Source organism: Diaphorina citri, unplaced genomic scaffold, assembly GCF_000475195.1.
Source record: "Diaphorina citri unplaced genomic scaffold, Diaci psyllid genome assembly version 1.1 scaffold1423, whole genome shotgun sequence".
Lineage (NCBI taxonomy): Eukaryota > Metazoa > Arthropoda > Insecta > Hemiptera > Psyllidae > Diaphorina > Diaphorina citri.
In genome coordinates, this window is record NW_007378849.1 from 51,608 (window position 1) to 79,355 (window position 27,748).

Genomic DNA, 27,748 nt, shown 5'->3' on the forward strand with positions numbered 1-27,748 from the left:
TATCTATTTTTTTTTTTTTTTTTTTTTTCTTCTTCTTTTCTTTTTTCATTTGAATTATGACGACTTGTGGAGAGTGAATTCTTTCAAATATTTTGCCATTTCCCTCAAATGCTTTTACCTTCTTGACATTCTACGCAAAGAATCCTCTCCTTTTCCACAGGTACTTTTCCTATCTCCTCTAATTTCTCCTTCTTCTTCCGCCTTGTTATTCTTCTTCTTTTTCTACTTGTTCTTCAGCTTCTTCTTTCTCGTTCTCTTTCTCAGGTTCTTTCTCACTTGCTTTGTAGGTACTTTTGATAACATCACCACTAAATACTTCCAAATTCTTCTTCCGCAGGTATTTATCAATCTCATTTTCCTTCTTCGCTTTTGCTTCTTCTTCTTCTTTTCCCTCTCTTTCTTCTTCTTTCTATTTTCCATCAGTGCAACGTGTACTTCATCTTTTAGACAGTTTAGATAATTATGGCTTCCACGAAGTGAATTCCTTGAGTTCTCCTTCTTGACAATAAAATTATTCTTCTCAATCCTCCATTACCACACTTCCTCCTTAACCTGTTTTCTTCTTTTTCCTCTTCTCCTTCTTCTTCCTCTTCTCCTTCTTCCTCCTCTTCTTATTCTCTCCTTTGGCCTCATACTCTCCACCATGTAACGCTGGTTTTACGGAGAGAAAAGGAGGAACGAGGGAGAATATAGAGAGAGAAAGGGGAGGAGGAAGAGGAGGAGATAGAGAGAGCAGTTTAATTAAAAATCCCATCGTCTCATTTGTCGCTTAATACTCGTACATATCATTTGCTCGCAATTTCCTCTTCCCTCTCTCTCTCCCTTCCTCTCATCCGATTTCTATTTCTCCATCTCTCTTTCCCTAATATCCTTCCCTTTCTCCCACCTCTCCTTCTCTCTCTTCCTTCATTTTCTGGGAGAGAGTCCCAACCTTCTTCCTTCACTCTCTCTATCTCTCCCTCTCCTTCCCTATCTTTCTACCATCTCTCGTTTCCTATTACCGCTCTGCCTCCCTCTTTCTCTCTCTCTCCTTCGCTCGATTTCTCCCATCTCTCCATGGTCCCTCCCTCTCCTCTTCTCTCTCTTCCTTCTTCTCCCCCCCTATCTATTTCTCTACCGTACCTCCGTCTTCCTCAAGCCTCAGCTCCTCTCTGTGTATAATTTGCTGCTGGTATAAATTTCCATCGCGTATTAGTACAATACGGTACCTAGATGTTGGTACTAATGTAATCACACCTCCTCATTCCTAGGTAATTCAGTAATACTAGATCCCTGAGCTGTGCACCACTTACAGCTAGAATAATACTTGCTATCATTCTGCTATCATGATGGTATAATATGCAGTGGCGTAGCGTGAGATTTTGAAAAGGGGAAGCTGCAAGGGTACTTCCAAAACATACTTTAACCCTGAAATAATTATACTGACAGCTGACCTGTTGTGCGGCTTTATTCCAGCCACGCACTCTCAGACCGTGTTGACGGACCTACGTCTGTCGGACGATCTGAAAATTTTTCTGTCATACACGTTCCAACAGTCTGACAAACCTAGGTCTAGGTCTATCAGACGGTCTGAGAGTGAGTGGCGGAGATTAGACTCCAGGTTGAATGATCAATAGGTTAACTCTTTTCGATAAGACATAAGTAGGGGAGGTATTTTTATTTTATGGCAGTCTCTTCTTGATCCCTTGTGTGCTATTTTTGATTAGGACTATTCAATAAGTCATAATATTAGGGGAGGTATTATTTTAAGGTAGTCCCTTCTGGATCCCTTGTGTGCCGCGTCTATTTTTGTTTAGGACTATTCAATAAGTCATAATATTAGGGGAGGTATTATTTTAAGGTGGTACCTTCTTGATCCCTTGTGTGCCGCCTCTATTTTTGTTCAGGACTATATTGCACTGCAGTAGGTGAGCTAAAGGAAAGGAACAGTACAGAGGAAGGGAAGCGGTGCTACCCCAAACCCTAGCTCCGATGGAAGATACGCCACTAATGCTAGGTACGTACTCTATCATTCCTGATAGCTACTCTATGCTACAATAATTCCTGGAATAGCCAATTAAGTGAATTAGAGTTTTTTTTTAGAGTTTAGTAAGCTAACTAGGCTGGTTCTATGTATCACTAAATTAAATCAAGTTGTAACTTCGGATTTTCCTTCTAAAATTCTCGAGACATTCTAGAATTCTTCAAATTTCGGAAACGAAGATTTCTACACTGATAAACACGACCCCAAAAAGCATCAAGATAATAGCACTAATGTCAGACAGAAATAAAATGAAAATGCTCGACTTTTTCCAATTTTAAAACGAAAGTTACATGAAAATATTTTTCTCATTTTAAACGTTTTTTACTTCTTTTTTACTTTTTCGCTATCAGAAACAAAAAATCTCAATTGAAAATTCTTTGATTGGAATCTCCAGTATTTTTACTACATACTTCATACATTAGTAATGGGTGCAAGATGTGAGAATGGCGTTCAATATTGTAATATGTACAAAATGCACAGATGGTGTGCGATATTGTAACTGTTACACACTGTAATATTGTTTGCGCTGGAATGAGAGGCGAAAGATATAGCGAAATCGTTTGATTTTATGCTTTTGGAAATTCCGGCAAAGGAGTACGGTCCAGTGGTGAATATCAAAGGCTACTTCTTTTAGAATGACCTATTTGATACAGTGCCTTTTAGCGTATAATACGAAAAGGATCCGTTTCTAAGGGGGTATCTGCAATTCGACACACTATGTAATACTGACCTACTATGTGCTGCAGGGTTGTAGTCTACCGCCCCGCCCACTGGTACCTAAATATCTCATTGTTGTCGAGTTCAAACCAATGCTAGAGTTCAAACCGATATTCGGGACTTTAAGACCCATGACACTAATGTATTAAGGGCGGTAGGGCCCATGACACTTGAAAGAGAGAGATAGAAAAGGGAGGGAAAAGAAAGAGAGAGATGGGGGAAAGGAGAATATATGTGTGAAAAGGAGAAACAAGAGAGATGAAAAATGTATGAGAGAAAAAAAGGAACATGGAAGTATGTGGAGAGAAGAGGCAAAACATATAAAAGCCAGGAGATGAGTGGAAAAAGTAAGAAAAAAGGGGAAGGGGAATGAGGAATAAATGGAAGGAGGAGGATGTAGAGGGAGAGAATGTCTACTTATATTACTCTGGCTTTGGGTTTATAATCCTCGGAGATTCCTCTGCAGTTACTTTGTATACCTCCAAAAGTCCTAACTTAGCCCTTTTTGGTTCCTTTGAAATAACTCTTACCCCCAATATTTTTTGACAGTTCAGAAATAGGTAGTAGGTAACTAGTGCATTAGGAGTTACCTATTACCTATTTTTTATTGTTTTCTCTCTCTCTCTCTCTCTCTCTCACTCTCTTTGGGGGCATTGAAGGAGCCTCTCCGAAGACTTTGTAATCAGAGACTACTTTGATTGCAAAGTCCAAAACACAAATAATCACCAATTTGCCAACGTCCCATCAATGGGTTAAGTTTTGTTTTATTATATTTTTAAGTATTTTCTTGTTGTAAAATTATTTTTAAAGCCCAAGTCTTGTATTTTGTTCTTCAACAATATGTATTGCTCTCTCTTTCTACTATAGTCTTCTTTCTCACACAACTTAATCTTCTTTCTCTCTGTCCCTCCTCACTCTTTCTCTCTCCCACTCTTTTCTAGAAAAAAAAAGTACACACGAAACAACAAAAATTTTACTTCTTGTCTGGAGATTTACAGCACTCCAAAGTTCAAAGAACGGAAGCCCTTGTTTACGGAAAAACGATTTTGTTTCGGAATACTCGTAGAGGTGCGGCGAAAATTTTGGAACCGTCCCAAAACTGGAAAGATCCCAAGTTTGGTATTCTTTCACCTATTTTTACTTTCTATTACTACAGTATAGCGAGCTATACTAGTAATGAAAGTATTGCAATCGGTCCAAATTTTCAAAATCGGGAAATGGTTGGAAATATCCGTTTTGGGATCCCCTGATGTCAAAAAAGTGATTTTTAGCCCATGGTCTGTACGTAACGTACGTACGTACGTAACGTACGTACGTACGTACGTACGTACGTACGTGCGTACATACATACGTACAGACCATGGGCTAAAAATCACTTTTTTGACATCAGGGGATCCCAAAACGGATATTTCCAACCATTTCCCGATTTTGAAAATTTGGACCGATTGCAATACTTTCATTACTAGTATAGCTCCGCTAAACTGTAGTAATAGAAAGTAAAAAATCTGGTGTGAACATCACACGACTTTCCTTATCCTATTGAATGATGCTTATTTGAGTGTTCTTTTACCCTAACTTTTACAATATCTCTAACCGTTTTGTCGCTATAGCTGAAAACCGCCAAAAAACGGTCGAAATCTGTCAAAAGCGGTCAAAATACCGCCAAGCGCAGCAAACATCTCAACCAAACGTTTTGTGTTGCATCCTTATCACATTTCCTCGTCGAACGTTTAACTTTTTGAACTTTTCGTTGTTATAAAGTTGTTTGCAAAAGTTGAAGCTGTTTCATATCAAAGACACATGTGCCCTCGTCTTGGTTTGATGTATGATGCATTGCTATTTGCTACTGGGGGTGAGGCTTTTCAAACGGGAAGACACATTGCTTTGGAAGAATTGTAGATGGAGTTTTTTTTTTTTTTGTAAACTTCAAACTTTGTTCCTTTGTTACGTGAAATACTTCTGATTAGAGAATTATTAGAAATCAGAGTGATCTGATTAGAGGATTAGAAATCACAGTTTTTCATCTGATCGCTCGACGCTGACGCATTGTTGCATCCAATGTAACCAGTACAGACTAAGGAAGGCCTAGACGTTATTTTGGAGGCAATTTGAACACTTTCGATGATCTCTTCCTCTGATAGAGTAGGATTTCCTTGAAAGATGGGAAAATTTTTGGAGTTGACATAATTATAGAGAGTTGATATAATGGAGGTTGATAAATCTAGGTTCTACTGTAATTCCATTCAACATTATTTAATAACTTTGGAGCTATTAAGCTCCGAAACTCTTTGAAGCTAAACACCAAACAGTACACACCTAAATTACTAATTTGTTTCATTTCATTACCCAATTTTCTGTACAGTCAAGTGTTTACTCTCCTCCTCCCCCTCCCTCTCATTCTCTTCCCCCTCCCTATCTCTCCCTCCCTTTCCATCACCAGGCGTCTATTGCTCTAAAACGGACAGGCTGGGAATCTCCCCTCTTTTATCCTCTCTCCTTCCTCTCTTGAAATTGTATTCATCAGCACCTAATACTCTAAATAATAGGGAACCTTTACTCCAGCCTCCTCCTCGTCCTTCTATCCCTTCTTATCCTTCTCCTCCTCCTCCTCTTCATTCTCCTACCTTCCAAGTCAAAAGGACAAACGAGTGTCCAAATGAGAGGCTATTGTTTTCTTACCCTTCTTCTTCTCGTTCTTCGTCTTCTTCTTCTTCTTCTCCTTCGTCTTCTCCTTCTTCTTCGTCGTCGTCGTCTTCTTATTTCGTCTTCTTCTTCTTCGTCGTCGTTGTCTTCTTCTTTCTTTTCTTCTTCTTCTTCTTCTTCTTCTTCTCGTTCTTCGTCTTCTTCTTCTCGTTGTTCTTCTTCTTCTTCGTCTTCTCCTTCTTTGTACATGTCACATTGTCGCATACCTGGATATATTCGTAGACCTGTATCTGTTCTGATGTTATTACATCTATCTCTGGAATGTTCCTTCGTCTTCTTCTTCGTCTTCTCCTTCTTCTTCGTCGTCGTCGTCGTCGTCTTCTTCTTTCTTCTTCTTCTTCTTCTTCTTCTTCTTCTTCTTCTCATTCTTCGTCTTCTTCTCCTTCGTCTTCTCCTTCTTCTTCGTCTTCTCCTTCTTCTTCTTCTTCACTTAATCTTTGTATACATGTCACATTGTCACATACCTGGATATATTCGTAGACCTGTATCTGTTCTGATGTTATTACATCTAATACATATCTCTGGAATGTTAGTAGAATGTGTCTCATTAGAGCGAAATCAATGGTGGTCATAAGTAAAACAATATTCTTTTATTTAGCGAAGAAGCTGAGAAAGTAGGGAACCCGGACCTCCAGCTTACCAGGCCAGGATCAGTGGGAAAATACCGCTTTTGACAAGGAAAGTAGGAAGAGGAGAAAGAGACTGGTGGTGAGGACCACAATCTGAGTTTGAACTTGTTTTGAATTTAACCTGTTAGATGAGGTAATCTGATTTGATTTGAAAGTTTTTAGCCAATGAGATCACTTGATCCAAGAGTTAAACATAAACCAAATTTAAACAGAGATTATGGTCCCGGGCATGGGCTCATTGGTGGATAGCTAATTAGATCCCATTGTTTAGATTTCACATCATTTTGCTGACTTCATCACTTAAAGTTTGATCAAGGGTGGGCTTAATGCCTATGGCATTCTCTACCACCCCACCCTTGATGTACAGAATAGTGTTATGAAATTTAAAAAAAAAAAAATATATACAAATCAAAGGGTGGAAAGAAAGGGGGGAAAACAGGGGGAAATGGAAAAAGGGGAAGGAATAAAGAGGAATATGTTGAAACTTCGACTCTGCCCGGAATCGAATCTGGGACCTCCGGTTTTCAAGCCTAGTGTGATATCCAGTCGGGCGCGGAAGTTGTTTATTGTTCGTTTGGTTGCCTGTTTTTCCGTCTGTCTGTGTGTTTGTTCGCTTGTTTTTTTTTTTTTTTTTTTTTTTTTTTTTTTTTTTAAAATGGCGGGGTTTTCCCTTGGTTGAATGAGATCTTTTTTTTTTTTTTTTTTTACTTTACTTATAGTAAATGACGGGGTTCTCACTTGGTTGAATGAGATCTTCCACCCAACATACCGGTAGCAAAGGCCAATCCGCGGCAGACAAATATCCATACGTCCCCTTCATCTCAATATGAACATTGACTTCGAACGGACCTGGACTGAAAATTTTCACCACCAGAATGTAGATGCCATCCTTTGTGATGGTGAACACGGGATGTGACCATACACTCTGAAATGAGAACACAAATTTTAGTGTTAACATCACAGCCAGCCGTTAACATGTTAAAAAGTGTGGTCCTGTGTGGAGTGTGGATCGCAAAGTTGTTTGCGGAATAGGGCTGATTTCTTAGGTCAGAAAAGCAACCTCCGTGGCTGAGTGGGTATCAAACTGGGCTGGTACTCCGGAGGTCCCGGGTTCGATTCCAGGCGGGTCGAAGTTTTTTCAGCTCTGTGCTTGGAGTCCAGGGTGCACTCGGCCTCGTAAGGCCTTACGAGGCCGAGTGCACCCTTGATTCGAGTAGCGACCAGTGGCGGCATTACTAGTGTAAAAAGATTATTGAACTATGTAAATAGATCGCAAAGGAGGCACTTAGTAATGCTGTGATATCCACAAAAGCTGCATATGTAACTACCAAGTGAAGGCTTCTTCAGTGATAGGTCAAAAAAAAAAAAAAAAAAACAACTCACGGTATGAGGTTTGGCCAGGACGCCCAAGGTCCTGGGTTCGGTGGGCATCTTGTCTATGCCTGCTGTCTCCACGTCCAGTCGCTGGTCGCTTTGACTCTGCGTTAACACCTCATTGACCAGTATGAGCTTCTCCTTGGTACATCGCTCTGTCTGGTTGAGTGACTTGACGGTGAAGTTGTTCACCGTGGAAATAAGTGAGTTCATCTGAAGCTTGGCTATGATCTGAAAGAGGAAGGAATTGTTTCTGTTAGGTCTGTTTTTCATTATTGAATTTAATGAAGTATTTTAATGAATTTATTTAATTTTCACATCCTTTGTAAATACTATTTTACTAAGTTTCAAGTGTTTCACCGCCGTTTTTATTTCGTAGCAATGAAACAACTGCTACATTAGACGCATGTGGTCTGTGTTGTAGCATGCCCATCCTGTAGTATGCCTCTCATCAGACACTTATACTTATCTTACCCCTGTGTTAAGATAGAGGTCATTCCAGCATGGCGTTTCAGACAGACTCCACTGTATTGTAATGTCATCAGGCAAATCCTGTGTACAGCTCACTGAAATATGGAACAAAAACACCCATGACATTTTCCTCTGATAAGATAGGATATCCTTTGAAAGATAGAAAAAAAACAATGGATTTTGGAATTGAAATAACTGAGGTTCTACTATACTTGAGTACATAGTTTCGGACGTTTATGGGGACGTCGGAATCTAGTGGGACATTTAGGCCCTATTCCAAGGCAAACTCTGTACTTTCCACAGAGCGTTGACAGAAGGTATGACGTTTTTTCTGTGAGTGGAGTGCAGAGTCATTTATAGGCTAGGCCACAAAAATTGAAGTAAGAATATAATAATCAAAAATAAGAGAAAAAATTCGACATGGAAAAAATATGCCGAAACCCGGGATCGAACCAGGGACATTTAGATCTTCAGTCTAACGCTCTCCCAACTGAGCTATTTCGGCCAGTCCGAGAGGAAGCAAAAATATGCAAATAAAAATGACATCACACACAATTCATGTGTTCTCTCAAAGCAAGTCGAACTCAAGGCCATCTGAGGTATGTGAGAACGATTTTTCCCCCCCCATAAGTGTCTTTTTCACAAACCAGCCAGCCAAGCATAGTAGTTAGCTGGAGGGTACCACTTCTGCCTTGTAAGTGCTAGGTTGTGGGTTTGATTCCCACCCAGGGCAGAGTGTGGATTGCAGAGTAGTTTGTGCAATAGGGCTGATTTCTTCAGTCAGCAAATAGCAACCTCTGTAGCCAAGTGGTCACCACATTAGGCTTGCACACTGGTGGTCCCAGGTTTGATAAAAAGGCATAACTGTTTCCCTAAGATGCAAGGCTGTTTTTCTCCTTTACTGTAGACCAGACTCCAAAAATTTGAACCATCCACCCCGACCCCCCTTGACAAAACCCTGGATATGGCCCTGCCAAGATGTAATAATAGACTCTCGAGTGGAAGGTAACCACTAGGCAAGGTTAATGGTGGAGACGTTCTCTACCACCTAACCCTGAGAGCTTCATTATGTGGTCAAATTCCCAAATAAATGAGGATAAAATTCCATGCCTCTGCTTGGATCAAACTCACACCCTTCTGTTTACCAGGCAAGCATCTTGACCACTATACCACCGAGGCAGGTTAAAACAACTGGAATTATTCTTACCCTGAATGTAGATTTTGGAGCCCTTGAACAAACTCTTTGGTACACCAACCACATTGCTATTCTGGAATGCAGAAACAAAGTGGGAATTCATTTTAGATTGAAGAATAGAGCTTGTTAATTACTGTTTTTATGAGTCTGACTTCATGTCCTTCCTATGTTGTTGATAATGATAAGACTAATTAAATAATAATATATAAGTATGTAAAAAAAAAAAAAAAAAAAAACCTAGTCCTTAAAGAGAACTCTTTTGACAGAAAGGCAAGGAGTTTTTTTCCCTCAATATGTTTTCTGGTACATACTAAAGAGAACTCTTTTAACAGAAAGGCAAGGAGTTTTTTCTCCCAGTATGTTTTCTGGTACATACTGAAGTAAAAAATACCAAACTGCCAAGGAATCCAATACAGCAGCCTCAGAGCAGGAATGTCACTGTCAAAACAATGGCCTTTGATGTGCTTATTTAAGCCTAAAGGCATGAGATGTGTTCCAATCCACTCGACCCCTAATTATTACATACATACATATCCTAAGTCATTCTGTTTGGTGGAACAGGTCGACTATTCACAAACCCCTAATTATTATTCTTTCAAACTTGTGGACTCAGATTTTACTATGCTGATGCTGGGTTCTAGCTAATTCTGAATCATGGATTTGCTTTTAGTTCCAAAAGAAGTTATGGATTTTCAAACCCATAGCTCTTACTAGTGCAGCAAAACTTAACAGCTGTTCTGAGAACAAACCTTATTTATTTAGGATAAAATCCACCCTGGTGGGAATCAAACCCACAACCTGGTGCTTACAAGGTAGACATGCTAGCCTCCAAGTTAAGGTCGTGGTTATGTACCGGGTTGAGATAGGCAAGGTTGATAAACTAACCTTGTTTTTAAGTTATCGCTCCCATGCCAAACTGTAGAAACAATATCCTGTCTCAACTCAACCCGGTACATAACCATAACCTAACTGAACTGGCTTGGCAAACATTGGCAAGTAATAACACTAACTGGAGGTAGATAAGCAGTTATCAATGTTTTCTTTGATTGATGGAATTCGAGAGAAAATGAAAATGGTTTATTTTAATGTAACTATAAAAAATATCTTCCTTTTGTTCCTATATAAGTACCCCCAATGGTACTTTTCAGGAACGGTTTGAATTATTTATTTCATTAAAATTCTTGTCTGTTTGGTGGAACAGGTCGACTATTCACAAACCCCTAATTATTATTCTTTGAAACTCTTGGACTCAGATTTTACTATGCTGATGCTGCGTTCTAGCTAATTCTGAATCATGGATTTGCTTTTAGTTCCCAAAGGAGTTATGGATTTTCAAACCCATAGCTCTTACTAGCGTAGCAAAACTTAACAGCTGTTCTGAAAACAAACCTTATTTGTTTACGATAAAATCCCTGTGCTTACAAGATAGACATGCCAGCCTCCAAGTTAAGGTTGTGGTTATGTACCGGGTTGAGATAGGCAAGGTTCATAAACTAACCTTGTTTTTAAGTTATCACTCCCATGCCAAACTGTAGAAACAATATCCTGTCTCAACTCAACCCGGTACATAACCATAACCTAACTGAACTGGCTTGGCAAACATTGGCAAGTTATAACACTAACTGGAGGTAGATAAGCAGTTATCAATGTTTTCTTTGATTGATAGAATTCGAGTAGGTATGTACTCTATTTGAAAACTGGGCTCTACAATCTTGTGATAGAGTATTTGTTAACCTTTGGCATACTGTACTTGTAGAAAATGAATTTCTGAAAGCAGTCTCAGAGATTAAATTCTAATCACAGACCAGAGGGTGAGAGTCATTACCTGCTCTTAATCCTCATCAACTATCTGATAAGATTATACTTACTTCATTAAATTTGAAGTCCCATTTCCCCTGATCTGGGATTCCATATGATGGTGAAACAACGAGTGATGTGACCGATAGAATTTTCAGAACTAGGAAAATCATTGGAGCTGTTTGAGTAAAATTCTTTCATTAAAATTCTTGCATTAAACCTTTGGCATACTGTACTTGTAGAAAATGAACTTCTGAAAGCAGTCTCAGAGATTAACTTCTAATCATAGACCAAGGGGTGAGAGTCATCACCTGCTCTTAATCCTCATCAACTATCTGATAAGATTATACTTACTTCATTGAATTTGAAGTCCCATTTCCCTTGATCTGGGATTCCATATGATGGTGAAACAACGAGTGATGTGACCGATAGAATTTTCAGAACTAGGAAAATCATTGGAGCTGTTTGAGAAACGTGGAGGTTACATGAGTTGGTGAAAAGTTTCTTCTACAGCTGGCAAGAAAAGCTGGACAAATAACACATTAATCCATAAAAACTTTATAAAATTGATAAAAAAGAATGAAACTTGTCAAAAGTTCAAAAAATGAGTGGTTTGTTTACTTTTTCTTTCGTGGACATGGACAGGTGCGTTTGAAACTTCAACGTTTTCATTCGATGCACACCGATAGCGTCCAGTGTTGAGTTGTTAAACGTTCAAAGCACAGTAGAACTATTCGAGATGAGAAGGTATGTGGACCTAGGATTGATTTTTTTTTATGACCGCCTGGAAACTATAATAACTATGCAATGTGCAACAAATTATTTGGTTCTAATGTGGCTCTTAATTTTTGGAGTTCACCCCATAGCATAGGAGGAAAAATGAAGCCCGAGGGGGCCTAAACTCAATGACACCTTGACACCTAACCATTATAATGATTCCGGTGCTTGAACTGAAAAAGTAGGTAGGTACCTACCTAATACTAGTAAATAGTAAATTATAGGTATATAATTATATAAAAAAAATCTGGGAGAGAGAGGAACTTATGTAACTCCTTGAGGAATTTTGAAACTATTCCTCGAAATTTATGTGTGACCAAGGCAAGGAACAAGTAGATACTGTGATGCTAACTGTGTGAAACAGCGTTGTATCACCTTATTGTTAAGATGAAACCAGACTAAATTATTGCCAGCATTGTAGAAACTATAGCTGTTCTTTATTTGTATGGAGGAAAACGTCCGTCTAACAAACGGACACACATAATTATTATAGCGAGCTTCATAAAGGGCTTTGCTTCCTACGAGCTGAATTCGAACCAGGTACTTTATGAAGTAGGAAGCAAAGCCCTTAATGAAGCTCGCTATAATAATTATGTGTGTCTGGTTGAGGGACTAAGTATAAACAGAGAGTAGATCAGCGTCTAGCTAGGGGACTATAAACAGGGAGTAGACTAGTCCAAATTTCCTTATGCTATATCGATAGCGACGGTTGAGTGCGGAAGGCATCCACTCGGAAAATTTTGTTTAGCCAAAACCAGTTGGCCTCAAAGCGATCACTCTAAAGAGTGACTTGACGGTAAAGTTGTTCACCGTGGAAATAAGTGAGTTCATCTGAAGCTTGGCTATGATCTGAAAGAGGAAGGAATTGTTTCTGCTAGGTCTGTTTTTCATTATTGAATTTAATGAATTATTTTAATGAATTTATTTAATTTTCACATCCTTTGTAAATACTATTTTACTGAGTTTCGAGTGTTTCACCGCCGTTTTCATTTCGTAGCAATGAAACAACTGCTACATTAGACGCATGTGGTCTGTGTTGTAGCATACCATCCCGTAGGTAGTATGCCTCTCGTCAGACACTTATACTAATACTTATCTTACCCCTGTGTTAAGATAGAGGTCATTCCAGCATGGCGTTTCAGACAGACTCCACTGTATTGTAATGTCATCAGGCAAAAAAATGAAGCTAAATTAAATACGACCCTGTTCTCTACGATAAACACAGCCGAAGATAATAAAATTATTATTATTATTTTAAAAGAGGTTTGATAGAGGGAACTGTAACTGCTAAAAGGTCTTATCGTGCCGAAATCGAAGAAGGAAGACAGGATAGGAGAAAGATAGCCGTTCCGAGAACAAACATCATCAATTTTCAAATTCGCAGCTGTTTGATACCCATTTTTTAGCTATTTATTGGGTACCTAGGTATGTAGGTACCTACCTATGTACTTACCTATGAGTAAGTATGTAGCAATACCGCCCATAGTCAGCGATATAATTTACGATGGATACTCGATAGTTACCTGTCTGCTTGAGTAACGTGCAATCCAAAAATTTAAAATAGTAAAATAGAAGAAAAAAGACTGTAATAGCATAAGCATATTGTTCAGTTGACTGGTATAGTTACAAAGCGGAGGTAAATATGGTTTCAGCACATTTTTTTTGCATTCAATTCTACATTCTAGTGGCGTAGCGTATGTAAAGTAGGTTGGGGTGAACAATTCAGTATACAGCTCGTTACACCTTCAGCACTCAAGACAGTTTATGTGGGTATCTAAGCTCAGGATCCGCACACAAAAAGTCTACTCCGAGGCCCAGGTGTTGGGGCAAACAGCCCTAAAGGTCGAGTAGAATTCAATGGAGGAATGAAGAAGAGACCTTTGCCCAGCAGTGGACAAATAACGGGTGCCCATGATGATGATAAGTAGTAGGTACCTATTACTTTTTTTTTGAAGAGGTTCGATAGAGGAAACTGTAACTTTTGAGGTTGTATCGTGCCAAAATCGAAGAGAAAATAACGACCTTGTAAGTTTAAGATGAAGTTCGCCCCGGGCGGGAATCGCGCGCTAGGTTAGCGCGCTACCTTCCAAGCTAACTATAGGTTGTTTTGGTGTCAATTTTTGGTATGTATTAGGTACCTAGTACATAATTATGTAGTTAGGTACCTAGAAACTGAACTGTTTTTGAAATAAACATTATGTAGTACCTACCAACTACTACCAAGTTATGTAGGTACCTACTTGAAACTTTGAAAAATAAAGCGAATGTAGCTAAAAATCTTTCTGGTTTGTTCCGAGTGGCAGACCTCACTTTGTCTCCTGGTACATAATGGAACGGTACGAATACGTCACTGGAGCATTTTAAGATGCTATAAAAATCGACAGTACCCATTGATTACTAAGGAGACTATGTGTAACATATGGAGTGTCTAACCTAAATTCAAAATTCAAGACGGTCGGACTTACAGTAAGTAGGTATGATAAAAAAGAATGAAACTTGTCAAAAGTTCAAAAAATGAGTGGTTTGTTTACTCTTTCTTTCGTGGACAGGTGCGTTTGAAACTTCAACGTTTTCATGCGATGCACACCGATAGCGTCTAGTGTTGAGTTGTTAAACGTTCAAAGCACAGTAGAACTATTCGAGATGAGAAGGTATGTGAACCTAGGATTGATTTTTTTTATGACCGCCTGAAAACTATAATAACTATGCAATGTGCAACAAATTGTTTGGTTCTAATGTGGCTCTAAATTTTTGGAGTTCAGTAGTTCACCCCATAGCATAGGAGGAAAAATGAAGCCCGAGGGGGCCTAAACTCAATGACACCTTGAAACCTAACCATTATAATGATTCCGGTGCTTGAACTGAAAAAGTAGGTAGGTACCTATCTAATACTAGTAAATAGTAAATTATGTAGGTATAGAGGTATATATATATATACAGATCCACCAACAGTTTGTTGATCACAATATTGCATCTAAACTCTAACATACTATGTTGATCATTCTGTTTTACCATACATACTGTCCTCTGGGCTTTGTGGACTGAGGACTGTTCTAGAAGGAACTTACCCACCAGTCTAGTTAGCTCGGAAGGGGTAGAACGTCTGCTTTATAAGCGATCATTGCAGTATTGCAACAGACATACTGTCCTCTGGACTTTGTGGACTGAGGACTCTTCTAGAGAGAAGTTAACGAGCCTAGGAAGGTTGGAAGGTAGCGCGTCTGATTCGTAATGCCCGCTACTCACGCTCAGATTGTCTGACAGAACGCGGTCTCACAGACCTGGGTCTGTGAGACAATCGGAATGTGTATGGCGGACAAAGCTCGAGACCTTCAGACCACAGGCTGAAGCTTTTCTCGCCACACACGTTCCAAATCAGTGTGAGTGGCTGGCATTCGCGCTACGTTAGATTCCCGCCCGGAACGAACTTTGTCCTAACACAGACAAGGCTCGTTCTCGGAACGGTTGTCTTTTCCCTATTCTGCCCTCCTGCTCTCTTCGATTTCTACGAGTATCCGTTGAGTAACCATTTCCCACCAAAATCTTGCAAGTGCTGGAAATTTAGCCGGATTTCTTCTTCTTTTTTTTCTTCTTCTTCTTCTTCTTCTTCTTTTTAATTACCTACGTCTATTAAGATCGAGTGAAGTAAGTGCTCATTGGTCCATCGACAACATAATGATGGCTAAGTGAGGAAGTAGGTGGTTATCTCAAGTAAATACTCGTACGCGATAGACAGTTTTCGCATTAGGTCGGAATAGTAACAGTTCAGTTCAGGAATAGTAACAGTTCAGCTCAGGAATAGTAACAGTTCAGTTCAGGAATAGTAACAGTTCAGCTCAGGAATAGTAACAGTTCAGTTCAGGAATAGAAACAGTTCAGTTTGTTTGATCGGGGTAGGGATTTAAGGTCACTGTATAACTGCTACCATTTTTAGGGACGCGGGTTTTACCCTCCATTTAGCGCCAAGCTAAACGCCTACCCCACAGAAACCTGGCCAGTCTGAGTGGGTAAAAGCCAGGAGCACGCGATTACCCAGATGGTCCGGAACTCTGGCCCCATCCAACCACACAATCGTTCCTTCTGTGATCTATCCGATCTATCGAGAACATATATCTAATCCTTATGGCTTAAATCGGTCTACTTATCGGGATATAATTCAATACTATTCTTGTTTTATAAGGAGAGAAAAAAATCAATGACATTTAGAGCGTCTTAGATTTTTTTTTTTTTTTAGGAGGTTTGATAGAGGGAACTGTAACTGCTATGGTCTTATCGTCCCGAAATCGAAGAGAGAAGGAAGACAGGATAGGAGAAAGCCAGCCTCGAGAACGAACATTATCCCATCAGGATAAAATCCGCCCCGGGCGGGAATCGAACCCGCGGCCTAGCGCTTACAAGGTAGACATTATCCCATCAGGATAAAATCCCCCGGGCGGGAATCAAACGCGCGGCCTAGCGCTTACGAGGCAGACGCACTACCAACTAAGCTAACTAGGCTGGCGCGTCTTAGATAAGATCAAATGGACGTAATAAGATCTCGAAATGTATACGCTCTCATGGGAGCGATCCATTTTTAGCTTCATTTGATGTTTTGAAGATTCAAAATGAACGGGAAAAAAAATCTTCTGCCCAAATAGGTCTTTGGTGTCATCATAGCGATATTAGTGAAGACTTGAAGAGTAAAGAGGTTACCTTTAGGTACTCTATTGTTCAATCAAATTGAAATCATTTTGTGGTCTAGACTGGAGTTACCAAGAAGTAAAACTACCTCTCTGACAATGAAGAGATTGACTTTGACAGTCTCAGACAGACAGACACACAGAGAGACGGACAGACAGACAGACACACACACGGACCAATGGCTGAAACTTTGGATTTAGGCTCTAGGGACCTCAAAACGTGTTTTGGCACTAAAATTTGACCATCGAAAATTTGACCCGATTACATTACTTTCCTTCCTATAGGATAAGGAAAGTAAAAAGACGAGAAACTCCCGAGATAAGGAAAGTAAAAATCGATGACATTTAGAGCGTCTTAGATAAGATCAAATGGACGTAATAAGATCTCGAAATGTACGCTCTCATGGGAGCGATCCATTTTTAGCTTCATTTTGATGTTTTGAAGATTCAAAATGAACGGAAAAAAAAACTTCTGCCCAAATAGGTCTTTGGTGTCATCATAGCGATATTAGTGAATACTTGAAGAGTAAAGACTAAAGAGGTTACCTTTAGGTACTCTATTGTTCACTCAAATTGAAATCATTTTGTGGTCTAGACTGGAGTTACCAAGAAGTAAAACTACCTCTCTGACAATGAAGAGATTGACTTTGACAGTCAATTAAAACCAGTTGCTTCGGTTAGTCAAGGGCACAGAAGTTATTTAGGTAGGTACTTCTAACTATTATAAGTGAAAAAAGAAAAAAAAAAATAAAATAATAATAATAATCTTAACCTCTTAGCTGCAATAGGGACCTACCTACATAAATATGTATATCAGCTCATGGTAGAATTTACTCTTTCCCAATATCCAAGTTCATTGCGATACCTAAGGTACCTACCTACTCTCAACATTATCTACGTTTGGTGCACATTAAATTTGACTTAATGACACTTAAGTGCATACTTAAGGGTACTTAGGAACAATTATAACTTCATCTGGATACAGATTGATTGGTTTTCAATCCAAGAAACCAATAAGACCTAGCAATACCTACGATTGGACGTAGACAATAATAATTTGATTTATTATTGATTTGTTATTACTTTTAATTATTGATTGTTGTATGAAGTTGGATGTGAAAAAATGGTCCGGAATCAGGTAAAATGGGATACGATTTTCATTGATTTCTCAGCAAAGAAAAGAAGAATTTATTTAACACGTCCAATCTGTTCTTTGTAGAAAGAGGAGGAGGAGAAAGCGGGCCACATGCTACATACGCAGCTACTTCGCGGGCCACATACATAGGTGAGGAGGCCCGTATCCAGGATTTTCTTGAGAGCGGGGGTTGGATGCTCCACATTTTCTGAGTCCAGCCCATAGTAAAAGAGCAAATATGAAGCCCCCTGAGGCCCATCAAAAAAGATTCGCGGGCCACAAAAATTGTCTGGCTGGCGGGCCATATAGGGCCCGCGGGCCGCTAGTTGGAAATCGCTGTCCTAGATCAGTGTTTCTTAATTAGTTTGGCCCGCGGAACCCTTTTCAAAAGGTGAACATCTTTGCGGAACCCTGAACTTTCAAGATTGAATGAGAAGAAGGAGAAGGCGGAGGAGGAGAAGGATAAGCAGGAAGAAAGTGGAGAAGAAAGAGGAGGAGAAAAGAAGAAGAAAGAGAAAAAGGATAAGAGGGAGAAGAGGGAGAAGGAAGGGGAGGAGTAGAAGAAGGAGGAAGAGGAAGAGGAGGAGGAGAAGGAGAATAAGAGGGAGGAGGATAAGTAGGAAGAAGAAGAGGAGGAGGAGGAGGAGGAGGAGGAGGAGGAGGAAGAAGAATCTGATAAAGGTACCTTAACTTTAATAAAGGAAGAACCAGAAAAATTCAAATTCGGTGGACGTTATCTAACTTTTAAATAACTTTCAGTTAGAACCGGAATTGAGATCATAAAAATATTCCTAGATTTCAATTGCTTTTTAATTCGGTTATGAATGTTATGATTCGAGTTATTTTTGAGGTAGATTTGGTAGTCAGCACCTAAAACCTGTCACTAGTGTCACTTTTTATTGGGATAGATAAGTAGGTATACTTAAAAACCGGATAAGTCTGGGTATCATCATTATCATAATTGTGACGTAGGTAAACATAAAAAAGGTTATGTAGGTATGGAACTGTGCATGTAACTCATTGTACGAAAAATTCAGATAAACTGAGGATGTACATATCTCGCCCAGGGCAGATTTTATCCTGAACGGATACCTAATGTTTGTTCTCGGAGCGAATACTTCCCATTTTTTTTTTAATTTAAACAGGTCTTAATTTTATTATTGTTCCATAAAATGTAATGTCATTACCAATCAAATATATAAGACCTTGTTTCTAGGTACGATTTTCATTGATTTCTCAGCAAAGAAAAGAAGAATTTATTTAACACGTCCAATCTGTACTCTGTTCTTTGTAGAAAGAGGAGGAGGAGGAGCAAGAGGAGGAGGAGGAGAAGGAGGAGGCGGAGGAGGAGAAGGATAAGCAGGAAGAAAATGGTGAAGAAGGAGGAGGAGAAAAGAAGAAGAAAGAGAAGAAGGATAAGAGGGAGAAGGGGGAGGAGTAGAAGAAGGAGGAAGAGGAAGAGGAGAAGGAGGAGGAGGATAAGAGGGAGGAGGATAAGTAGGAAGAAGAAGAGGAGGAGGTGGAGGAGGAAGAAGAGAAGAAGAAGAATCTGATAAAGGTACCTATAACTTTAATAAAGGAAGAATCAGAAAAATTCAAATTCGGTGGACGTTATCTAACTTTTAAATAACTTTCAGTAGAACTGGAATTGAGATCATAAAAATATTCCTAAGATTTTAATTGGTATTAAATTCGGTTATGACTTATGAATGTTAATGATTTGAGTTATTTTTGAGGCAGATTTGGTAGTCAGCACCTAAAACCTGTCACTAGTGTCACTTTTTATTGGGATAGATAAGTAGGTATACTTAAAAACCGGATAAGTCTGGGTATCATCATTATCATACTTGTGACGTAGGTAAACATAAAAAAGGTTATGTAGGTATGGAACTATGCATGTAACTCATTGTACGAAAAATTCAGATAAACTGAGGATATATCTCGCCCGGGGCAGATTTTATCCTGAACGGATACTAATGTTTGTTCTCGGAGCGAATACTTCCCATTTAGGTGATGGGTCAACACGAGAACACCAGAAAGTAACCCGTTGAAATAGGTACCTATTTACAATTGAAAAACGAGTAGATACAAATTTTTGTCGATGGTGGGATTCGAACCCGGGACCTTCTGCATTGCAAGCAAGCGCGTTACCACTGGACCAACCGTGATCCGTCATGATATTTGATATTCCATGACGGTAAGTAGGTAGATACAACCATACATACTTATACGTCTTGTACCTAGAAGTAATTCACATAGATATCCATTCACATACCTAGAGCTAATTCGACCTTACAATTCACAATTTTGAGGAATTTAAGTACCGATAAAATTCAGGTATGTAGGTTGATCGTGTTTGAACCTCCTACTACAATAGGTTTTTGTTTGGCACATCAGGTATATTTATGTAGGTAGGTACATAGGTAAGTTAATGCCCAATCTTTTGTAAGTAGGAGAAGGTAGTAAATTTATTGAGACGTATTTTAAAAACAATCAGATTGGTTGGTTTTTTGGATTGCGGCCCTCAACTGTGGTAAAAAAAAAAAAAAAAATATCCTTAACAACCAGGGTCCGCCCCTCCAGCATAGCCATAGTTGTAATGGGGGTGGTGGTCGGGGTAGTGCTCCTCGTAGTGGGGGGCTGCGTGATGCACTGGGGCGTAGTGGGGGTAGTAGGCGGGATACGCCATGGCGAAACCCACGCAGGCCAGGGAGAACAGAAGCTGCGAACAGAGAAGGTGGATGGGTGAGAGGATTGAAGAAAAACTAGGTTTCTATGTCATTTTATTACATGAAAGCCTGGTATACATTCCACGCTTTGTAGATTATAATGTCCAAGTTATATTTTACTTTCGGAATTTTCCCTCTTTTCCTGTATAGGGTAGTACAGGCGCTATCATGTCAAAAGAGGGGAGACGAGCTTCAGAAAAGGGGAAATTATGAAAGGAAAAGAGGCTCTCCTCGTCCCTCTGAGTTGGGCAACAAGTTGGAAACTTGAACCCAACTTCACGTCGAAGTTGGTGAGAACATGCCGCACGCGAGTAAGATCTTTCCTCTCCAAGTCAAAAGTTGCCCAACCCAGTTGGTCTTTGTGTTAGAGAAGTTCTGAACAGAAGACGCTATCAACAGATCAGTGTGTGTTTCAACGGATAGAAATATGTTCACAAGAATACCACATCTAGTTATCTCACAAGCCTCACAATTCACAAAATCCAGGAGTCAATACAATGCAACACAAAACATTCTAACATCCCATTATGTATACGCTTCCTTCTGCATTCTCACAACTTGTTAGGCAGTAAAAGTCCATGATGTGCAAATCCGTATGGAATAACTCTGGCTAAATGACTAGCTGTAGCCACTAATACAAAAGGTAAAGAAGATGTGTTCAAAATGAATGCGGAAACCTTAACCCTTGGTTAGCATAGTTAGCTTCACAGAAGAATTAAATTTGTTGTTGTAGCGGTGTAGCTGCACCGAATGATGGTCTCTAGCCAAAATTACTTGTCCCGAACCGCAGTCAACCATCATGAGGACCTGTGCTTTTCCTTTGAAGCAAACCCTGTGTAACCTCCAGCTAGCCAGGCTGGTTAGAGTTTAGCTTCTCTAATCCCTATTTATAGTCCCACAGAAAGATACTGGTCTGCTCCCTGTTTTAAGGTCCCAAAGAATTAAATTTATAGAGAAGGAATACTGATGCAAATTGATCATTAATGGCTGATCTTACAACCGAGAGTTAACACAGTGGTAGGGGTTTTCTTTGACTTCACTCATTTGATTAACACAGTGTGTTAAGATCGCTCATAGAGTGTTGAAATTCTTTTAATAGAGGCACAAAATAGGGCCATTTAAACTGTTAAACGTAATACAAATACATCCGGAACTATGTTCCACAGGTACTACACAAAACATTCTAACAACCCATTATGTACACGCTTCCTCTTGCATTCTCACAACATGTTAGGCAGTAAAAGTCCATGATGTGCAAATCCGTATGGAATAACTCTGGCTAAATGACTAGTCGTAGCCGCCAATACAAAAGGTAAAGAAGATGTGTTCAAGATGAACGCGGAAACCTTAACCCTCGGCTAGCTTCACTGAGAAATTAAATTTGTTGTTGTAGCGGAGTAGCTGCACCGAATGAAGTTGATGGTCCCTAGCCAAAATTACTTGTCTTGAACAGCAGTCAACCCTCAACCATCATGAGGACCTGTACTTTTCCTTTGAAGCAAACCCTGTGTAACCTCTAGCTAGCCAGGCTGGTTAGAGTTTGGCTTCTCTAATCCCTATTTATAGTCCCACAGAAAGATACTGGTCTGCTCCCTGTTTTAAAGAATTAAATTTATAGAGAAGGAATGAATACTGATGCAAACTGATCATTAATGGCCGATCTTACAACCGAGAGTTAACACAGTGGTAAGGGTTTTCTTTGACTTCACTCATTTGATTTACACAGTGTGTTAAGATCGCTCTCTGTGTTAAGATCGCTCATAGAGTGTTAAAATTCTTTTAATAGAGGCACAAAATAGGGCCATTTAAACTGTTAAACGTAATACAAATACATCCGGAACTATGTTCCACAGGTACAATAACAAAGGTTTCTCTTCGCTAAAAACTTTGTTATTTGTTATGTGACCCTGAATCGTGCCTTAAACGTCCCATTAAACTCCCGGTATGCATTTCTTTAGTTTCTTAGTATTGTTTTGCGGTTGGGTGAAAGAAGGTTATGAACAATGCATTACCATCCACCAAAATATTCACTCAGTCCACAAAAAGAAAAATAACAGGTACAAAATCGATGGGACTTATAATTACAGAACTTTCTACACGGTCAATACATCAACTCTAACATGGAACTTAGCAAGACGCATCATCATCATAATCAACAAGATGAGTGGAGTTCCAGGACCGAACTTCAAAGTAATGATTGCCTCTATAGCCTACAGTAAGCCTCTACTCTACAGTAATTGTGATAATAATTACTGTCTGATAGGCCTCAATTTTTTCCCAAATTCCATGCACAAAAGATACGTGGTGGTTGTCAAAGTTACTACAAAGTGTCTCTGAATTTGGGAAAACAATCTACTGCTAAAGATTCAAAATGAACGGAAAAAAAAACTTCTGCCCAAATAGGTCTTTGGTGTCATCATAGCGATATTAGTGAATACTTGAAGAGTAAAGACTAAAGAGGTTACCTTTAGGTACTCTATTGTTCACTCAAATTGAAATCATTTTGTGGTCTAGACTGGAGTTACCAAGAAGTAAAACTACCTCTCTGACAATGAAGAGATTGACTTTGACAGTCAATTAAAACCAGTTGCTTCGGTTAGTCAAGTTACCATAGTCTGTACTTGAATCTTACTCGAATAAATCAAACTGCTATCCTCACGCGCTACACAATCATCCTCATGAGGCTGAGTGCACCCCGCATTCCAATTCCAAGCACATAGCCGAAAAAACTCCGACCCGGCCGGGAATCGAACCTGGGAAAAATGGTGCGCAAGCCTAGTGTGATACCCACTAGGGCACAGAAGTTATTTAGGTGACCACTACGCCACCTGCCTCGGTGGCGTAGTGGTCAAGACGCTCGCCTGGTAATCAGGAGGGCGTGGGTTCGATCCCAGCCGAGGTATGGAATTTTATCCTCATTTATTTGAGAATTTGACCACATAATAATAGAGCTCTAAGGGTTAGGTGGTAGAGAACGCCTAAGGCGTTAACCTCGCCTAGTGGTTACCTTCCACTCAAGAGTCTATTATTATTATTATTATTAAGATTGATAGGAGAGAGTCAGCCGTTCCGAGAACAAAGCTTATCTGCTTAGGATAAAGCACGCTCAGGGCGGAAATCGACCCCCCGACCGAGCACTTACAAGGCGTGCTACCCTCCAAGCTAACTAGGCTGGCTGAGGAGCCACTTGTCTATGAACCATAGATTAAGAACGGCTGTGATACAGTTTACCTGTGCACGTAATCTTACAATCATATTGTTTAATGTTGCTCTTACTGAATATGCTTTTACTCTACTGTAACACTGATATTACTGAATAGGATCCCAATAGATCAAAGGTACCCAGTGATTATAGCACGTTTGCTGTTTTGACATTTTGATAGTTTATGTATTTGCTCGAACCCAACTCCTTTCTAAAAGCCATCAGAGAACACGTTTTTTAAAGTTCCGAACAAAAATAGCTAATGGGGTATTTCGCTTGATGAAACAAATTAAAAAAGTAAAAATCGGACCGAAAACAATACTTTCCTTATACTGTTGGGAGGAGGAAAGTTTAAAATTTCCGGTAGCCCAGGGGCCGTGTTACGTTAGGTACAGTTCTTATTATTGTAAATGCAGTTTCTTTGTGTTATTATGTCACAACTTTGGTGTTCACTGCAGCATTGTAGGATTTTCCCAATATCTCAATAATCCTAAAATCCAATGTTTACCTACCGTGCTGGCACCGGTCGCTATGCGCATTTATATGTCATAGCTACTCATTTTCCTCACGAGGCTGAGTGGGCCCCGCAACAGCCAGTCACGGAATCAATCATTTGCATGATACAAATTTCTTGACCCCGCCGGGAATCGAACCCGGGTCTCCCGCGTGCAAGGCGAGCGCAGTCATCACTACGCCATGGGAGCTGACCCCTATTAATAAATAAAAATAAATGATATTATCAGTTATTTATACACAAGTTTTTTTTTTTTCTTTTTTTTTCGAGAGAGAGAGTTTTGATAGAGGGAACTGTAACTAATTATCAGATATTAAGCTGATAAGAACAGATACTACACTTTGATCTTAGCCAAAAGGCCGAGAAGTGCCGGAACTAATGTCACCTTTTAATTTTTCCCATCTATTATGTATCTAATTTTGATTTAACTAAGATAGAAAGATAGTGATAATTTGATAAAAGATAAAATAGACATGGGAGTTTTGACATCTCCACTAATTTTCAAGAATTATATCACGAAGCTTTCAATGCATTTCCGAACACTGCCTTCTATTATGCCAGTCTGAAATAGACACGTATTAGGGTTTTGGCATCTCCACTAAACAAGGGATTTTATCATAATTATTTTGGAGGTATTGGCATCTCCACCAAATAATTAATATTTTCATACTATTTTAGAAGTGTGGAAAAAGGAAAAAGTATTGCGTTTTGGCGCCTCCACCAATGAAAATCAAGGAAATAATAATATTACCTAAGATGTTATTCCAAATTGATATGAAGGGAATTTTGAAACTATTCCTTGAAATTTATGTGTGACCAAGGCAAGGAACAAGTAGATACTGTGATGCTAACTGTGTGAAACAGCGTTGTATCACCTTATTGTTAAGATGAAACCAGACTAAATTATTGCCAGCATTGTAGAAACTATAGCTGTTCTTTATTTGTATGGAGGAAAACGTCCGTCTAACAAACGGACACACATAATTATTATAGCGAGCTTCATAAAGGGCTTTGCTTCCTACGAGCTGAATTCGAACCAGGTACTTTATGAAGTAGGAAGCAAAGCCCTTAATGAAGCTCGCTATAATAATTATGTGTGTCTGGTTGAGGGACTAAGTATAAACAGAGAGTAGATCAGCGTCTAGCTAGGGGACTATAAACAGGGAGTAGACTAGTCCAAATTTCCTTATGCTATATCGATAGCGACGGTTGAGTGCGGAAGGCATCCACTCGGAAAATTTTGTTTAGCCAAAACCAGTTGGCCTCAAAGCGATCACTCTAAAGCTGATTGAGAGGCCGACGACAAACGGCCGACCGATCTGAACATGGGAAAAGGCGAAGCAAAAGAAGAAGAAGAAGAAAAAACAAGAGAAACCCTAAAGAAAGTTAAAAAAAGCCCGACTCGCTGATTCCAAAGACGTTTGTTTCAATTCTCTACCAGGGCCGTGGCCAGAATGCTCCAAATTTTCAGAGTCTGGCCTACAGTAAAGGAGGAAAATGAAGCTAAATACGACTCTGTTCTCTACGATAAACACAGCCGAAGATAATAAAATTATTATTATTATTTTAAAAGAGGTTTGATAGAGGGAACTGTAACTGCTAAAAGGTCTTATCGTGCCGAAATCGAAGAAGGAAGACAGGATAGGAGAAAGACAGCCGTTCCGAGAACAAACATCATCAATTTTCAAATTCGCAGCTATTTGATACCCATTTTTTAGCTGTAGCTATTTATTGGGTACCTAGGTATGTATATGTACCTACCTATGTACTTACCTATGAGTAAGTATGTAGCAATACCGCCCATAGTCAGCGATATAATTTACGATAGATACTCGATAGTTACCTGTCTGCTTGAGTAACGTGCAATCCAAAAATTTAAAATAGTAAAATAGAAAAAAAAAGACTGTAATAGCATAAGCATATTGTTCAGTTGACTGGTATAGTTACAAAGGTAAATATGGTTTCAGCACATTTTTTTGCATTCAATTTTACATTCTAGTGGCGTAGCGTATGTAGAGTAAGGTGGGGGGAACAATTCAGTATACAGCTTGTTACACTTTCAGCACTCAAGACGGTTTTTACTTTTTTTAAAGGATTTTAAAAGATGAGTGTTTTACCGCCGTTTTTATTTCGTAGCAATGAAATAACTGCTACTATGTGGTCTGTGTCGTAGCATGCCCATCCCGTAGTATGCCTCTCATCAGATGGGCGAGAAGAGACACAATACTTCCCATTTAGGTGCTGGGTCAACACGAGAACACCAGAAAGTAACCCGTTGAAATATTTGCAATCGAAAAACGAGTACAAACTTTTGTCGATGGTGGGATTCGAACCCGGGACCTTCTGCATGGCAAGCAAGCACGTTACCACTGGACCAACCGTGCCCCCTAGCCAATCCTAAGAAAAATAAAGGGAATTCAGCTAAAAATCTTTCTGGTTTGTTCCGAGAGGCAGACCGATCACTTTGGCTCCTAATGGAATGGTACGAAATAGTATACAAATACGTCACTGATGGTGCATTTTAAGATGCTATAAAAATCGATAGTAACCCATTGATTACTATAAGGAGACTATGTGTAACATATGGAGTGTCTAACCTAAATTCAAAATTCAAGACGGTCGGACTTACAGTCAGTATATATGTTCGATTTGGATAATCTCAAAATAAGATCTGATATCGAAAAAAAAACAAAACAAGTGAAAGCTCTTGGACTATTGTGAGAATAACGCAAAGTTTGTAACAGAAATAAATATTATAACATAAATAATATAAATATTGTACCATAAATAATATAAATATTGTATATTGTACCATACACAGGATATTTCTTGAATTATTTGCAAGAGTGTTACTGATACTTACCATCCCCAGAAAATTAATAAATATTAAATAAATTATATTGCCGTTTACTGTTTCATTGTGCTGGAGATTTTTTACAGGTTTGACAGAGGGAACCAAAGGTCTTATCGTTCCGAAACAAAGAGAGGAGGGAGACAGGATAGGAGAAAGCCAGCCGTTCCGAGAACGAACATTATCCGTTCAGGATAAAATCCCCCCCGGGTGGGAATCAAACCTGCGACCTAGCGCTTACAAGACAGACGCGCTACCTTCCAAGCTAACTAGACTGGCATTTTTAGAAAGTATAGTATTTGAATTAATTTATCCAATTTTTTCAAATCCATACACATAAATTGTAACAATGAAATTCTCACTGTTCTTCTTCTTCTTCTTGTCATTCACAACATCACAACATTCACAACCGATTGAATATTGTAACGAAAATAATCTTCAGATCGTCAGATTTGTCAGTTAGTTTGGTTGGTAGTTGGTAGTGCGTCTGCCTTCTGCCTTATAAGCGCTAGGGGGCGACTTTTATTTTAACAGGGCTTGGACAGGGTTCGGGGGTTTGTTCTCGGAAGGGCTAGTTTTCTCCTAGCCTGTCTTCATTCTCTTTGCTTACGGGACGATAACAGCTTAGCAGTTACAGTTTCCCCTATCAACCCCCCCTAAATAATAGTAATTCTGTCTCAATTTGCTTTCCCTTTTTCGCTTTGATCAATGAATTTGTGTCGAAATTTTTGCTCACGCGTGTATGTCCCAAGTCATGTCCGCAAATTGATTCTGCACTCTGCCTTAGCCTTATATTAGAATATTATTAGATTAAAGAAGCCATTTCTGCATGACTTACCAAGCTCTACATTTCCAGGTACAACACACATATCTAATTTGACTGCACTAGAATGCATATTATGGGTCTCATTAAATGCATTGTTCTTGATATCACTGGCAAGCATTTTTTTTA

The 27,748-nt window shown here is 39.3% G+C and overlaps 1 protein-coding gene, 1 long non-coding RNA gene, 1 other non-coding gene and 1 pseudogene across 3 annotated transcripts in view; all 4 read right to left on the minus strand.

The window, feature by feature from the left end:
- LOC103515835 (transmembrane protein 87A-like) overlaps window positions 1-11,552 on the minus strand; it is a gene marked incomplete at its 3' end in the record, with an annotated part of 41,025 nt that extends 29,473 nt beyond the window's left edge. The window contains exons 1-5 of the mRNA XM_008480777.3: window positions 11,264-11,552; window positions 9,125-9,185; window positions 7,921-8,012; window positions 7,456-7,677; window positions 6,842-6,997 (exon numbers count right to left, since the gene is read on the minus strand). Of these exons, the coding sequence (XP_008478999.2) occupies window positions 6,842-6,997; window positions 7,456-7,677; window positions 7,921-8,012; window positions 9,125-9,185; window positions 11,264-11,365 (633 nt within the window). The remainder of the gene's footprint in view (window positions 1-6,841; window positions 6,998-7,455; window positions 7,678-7,920; window positions 8,013-9,124; window positions 9,186-11,263) is intronic.
- Window positions 8,350-8,422, minus strand: Trnaf-gaa. The gene has a single exon. It is a non-coding gene; the product is annotated as a tRNA-Phe (tRNA).
- A 917-nt stretch (window positions 11,553-12,469) lies between the features above and the next one.
- Window positions 12,470-12,864, minus strand: LOC113470177. Its single transcript, XR_003393329.1, has 2 exons — window positions 12,788-12,864; window positions 12,470-12,535 (listed from the first exon to the last, which is right to left on the minus strand). It is a non-coding gene; the product is annotated as an uncharacterized LOC113470177 (long non-coding RNA).
- An 11,353-nt stretch (window positions 12,865-24,217) lies between these two features.
- LOC113470178 lies at window positions 24,218-24,316 on the minus strand (annotated as a pseudogene).
- Window positions 24,317-27,748: the final 3,432 nt, after the last annotated feature.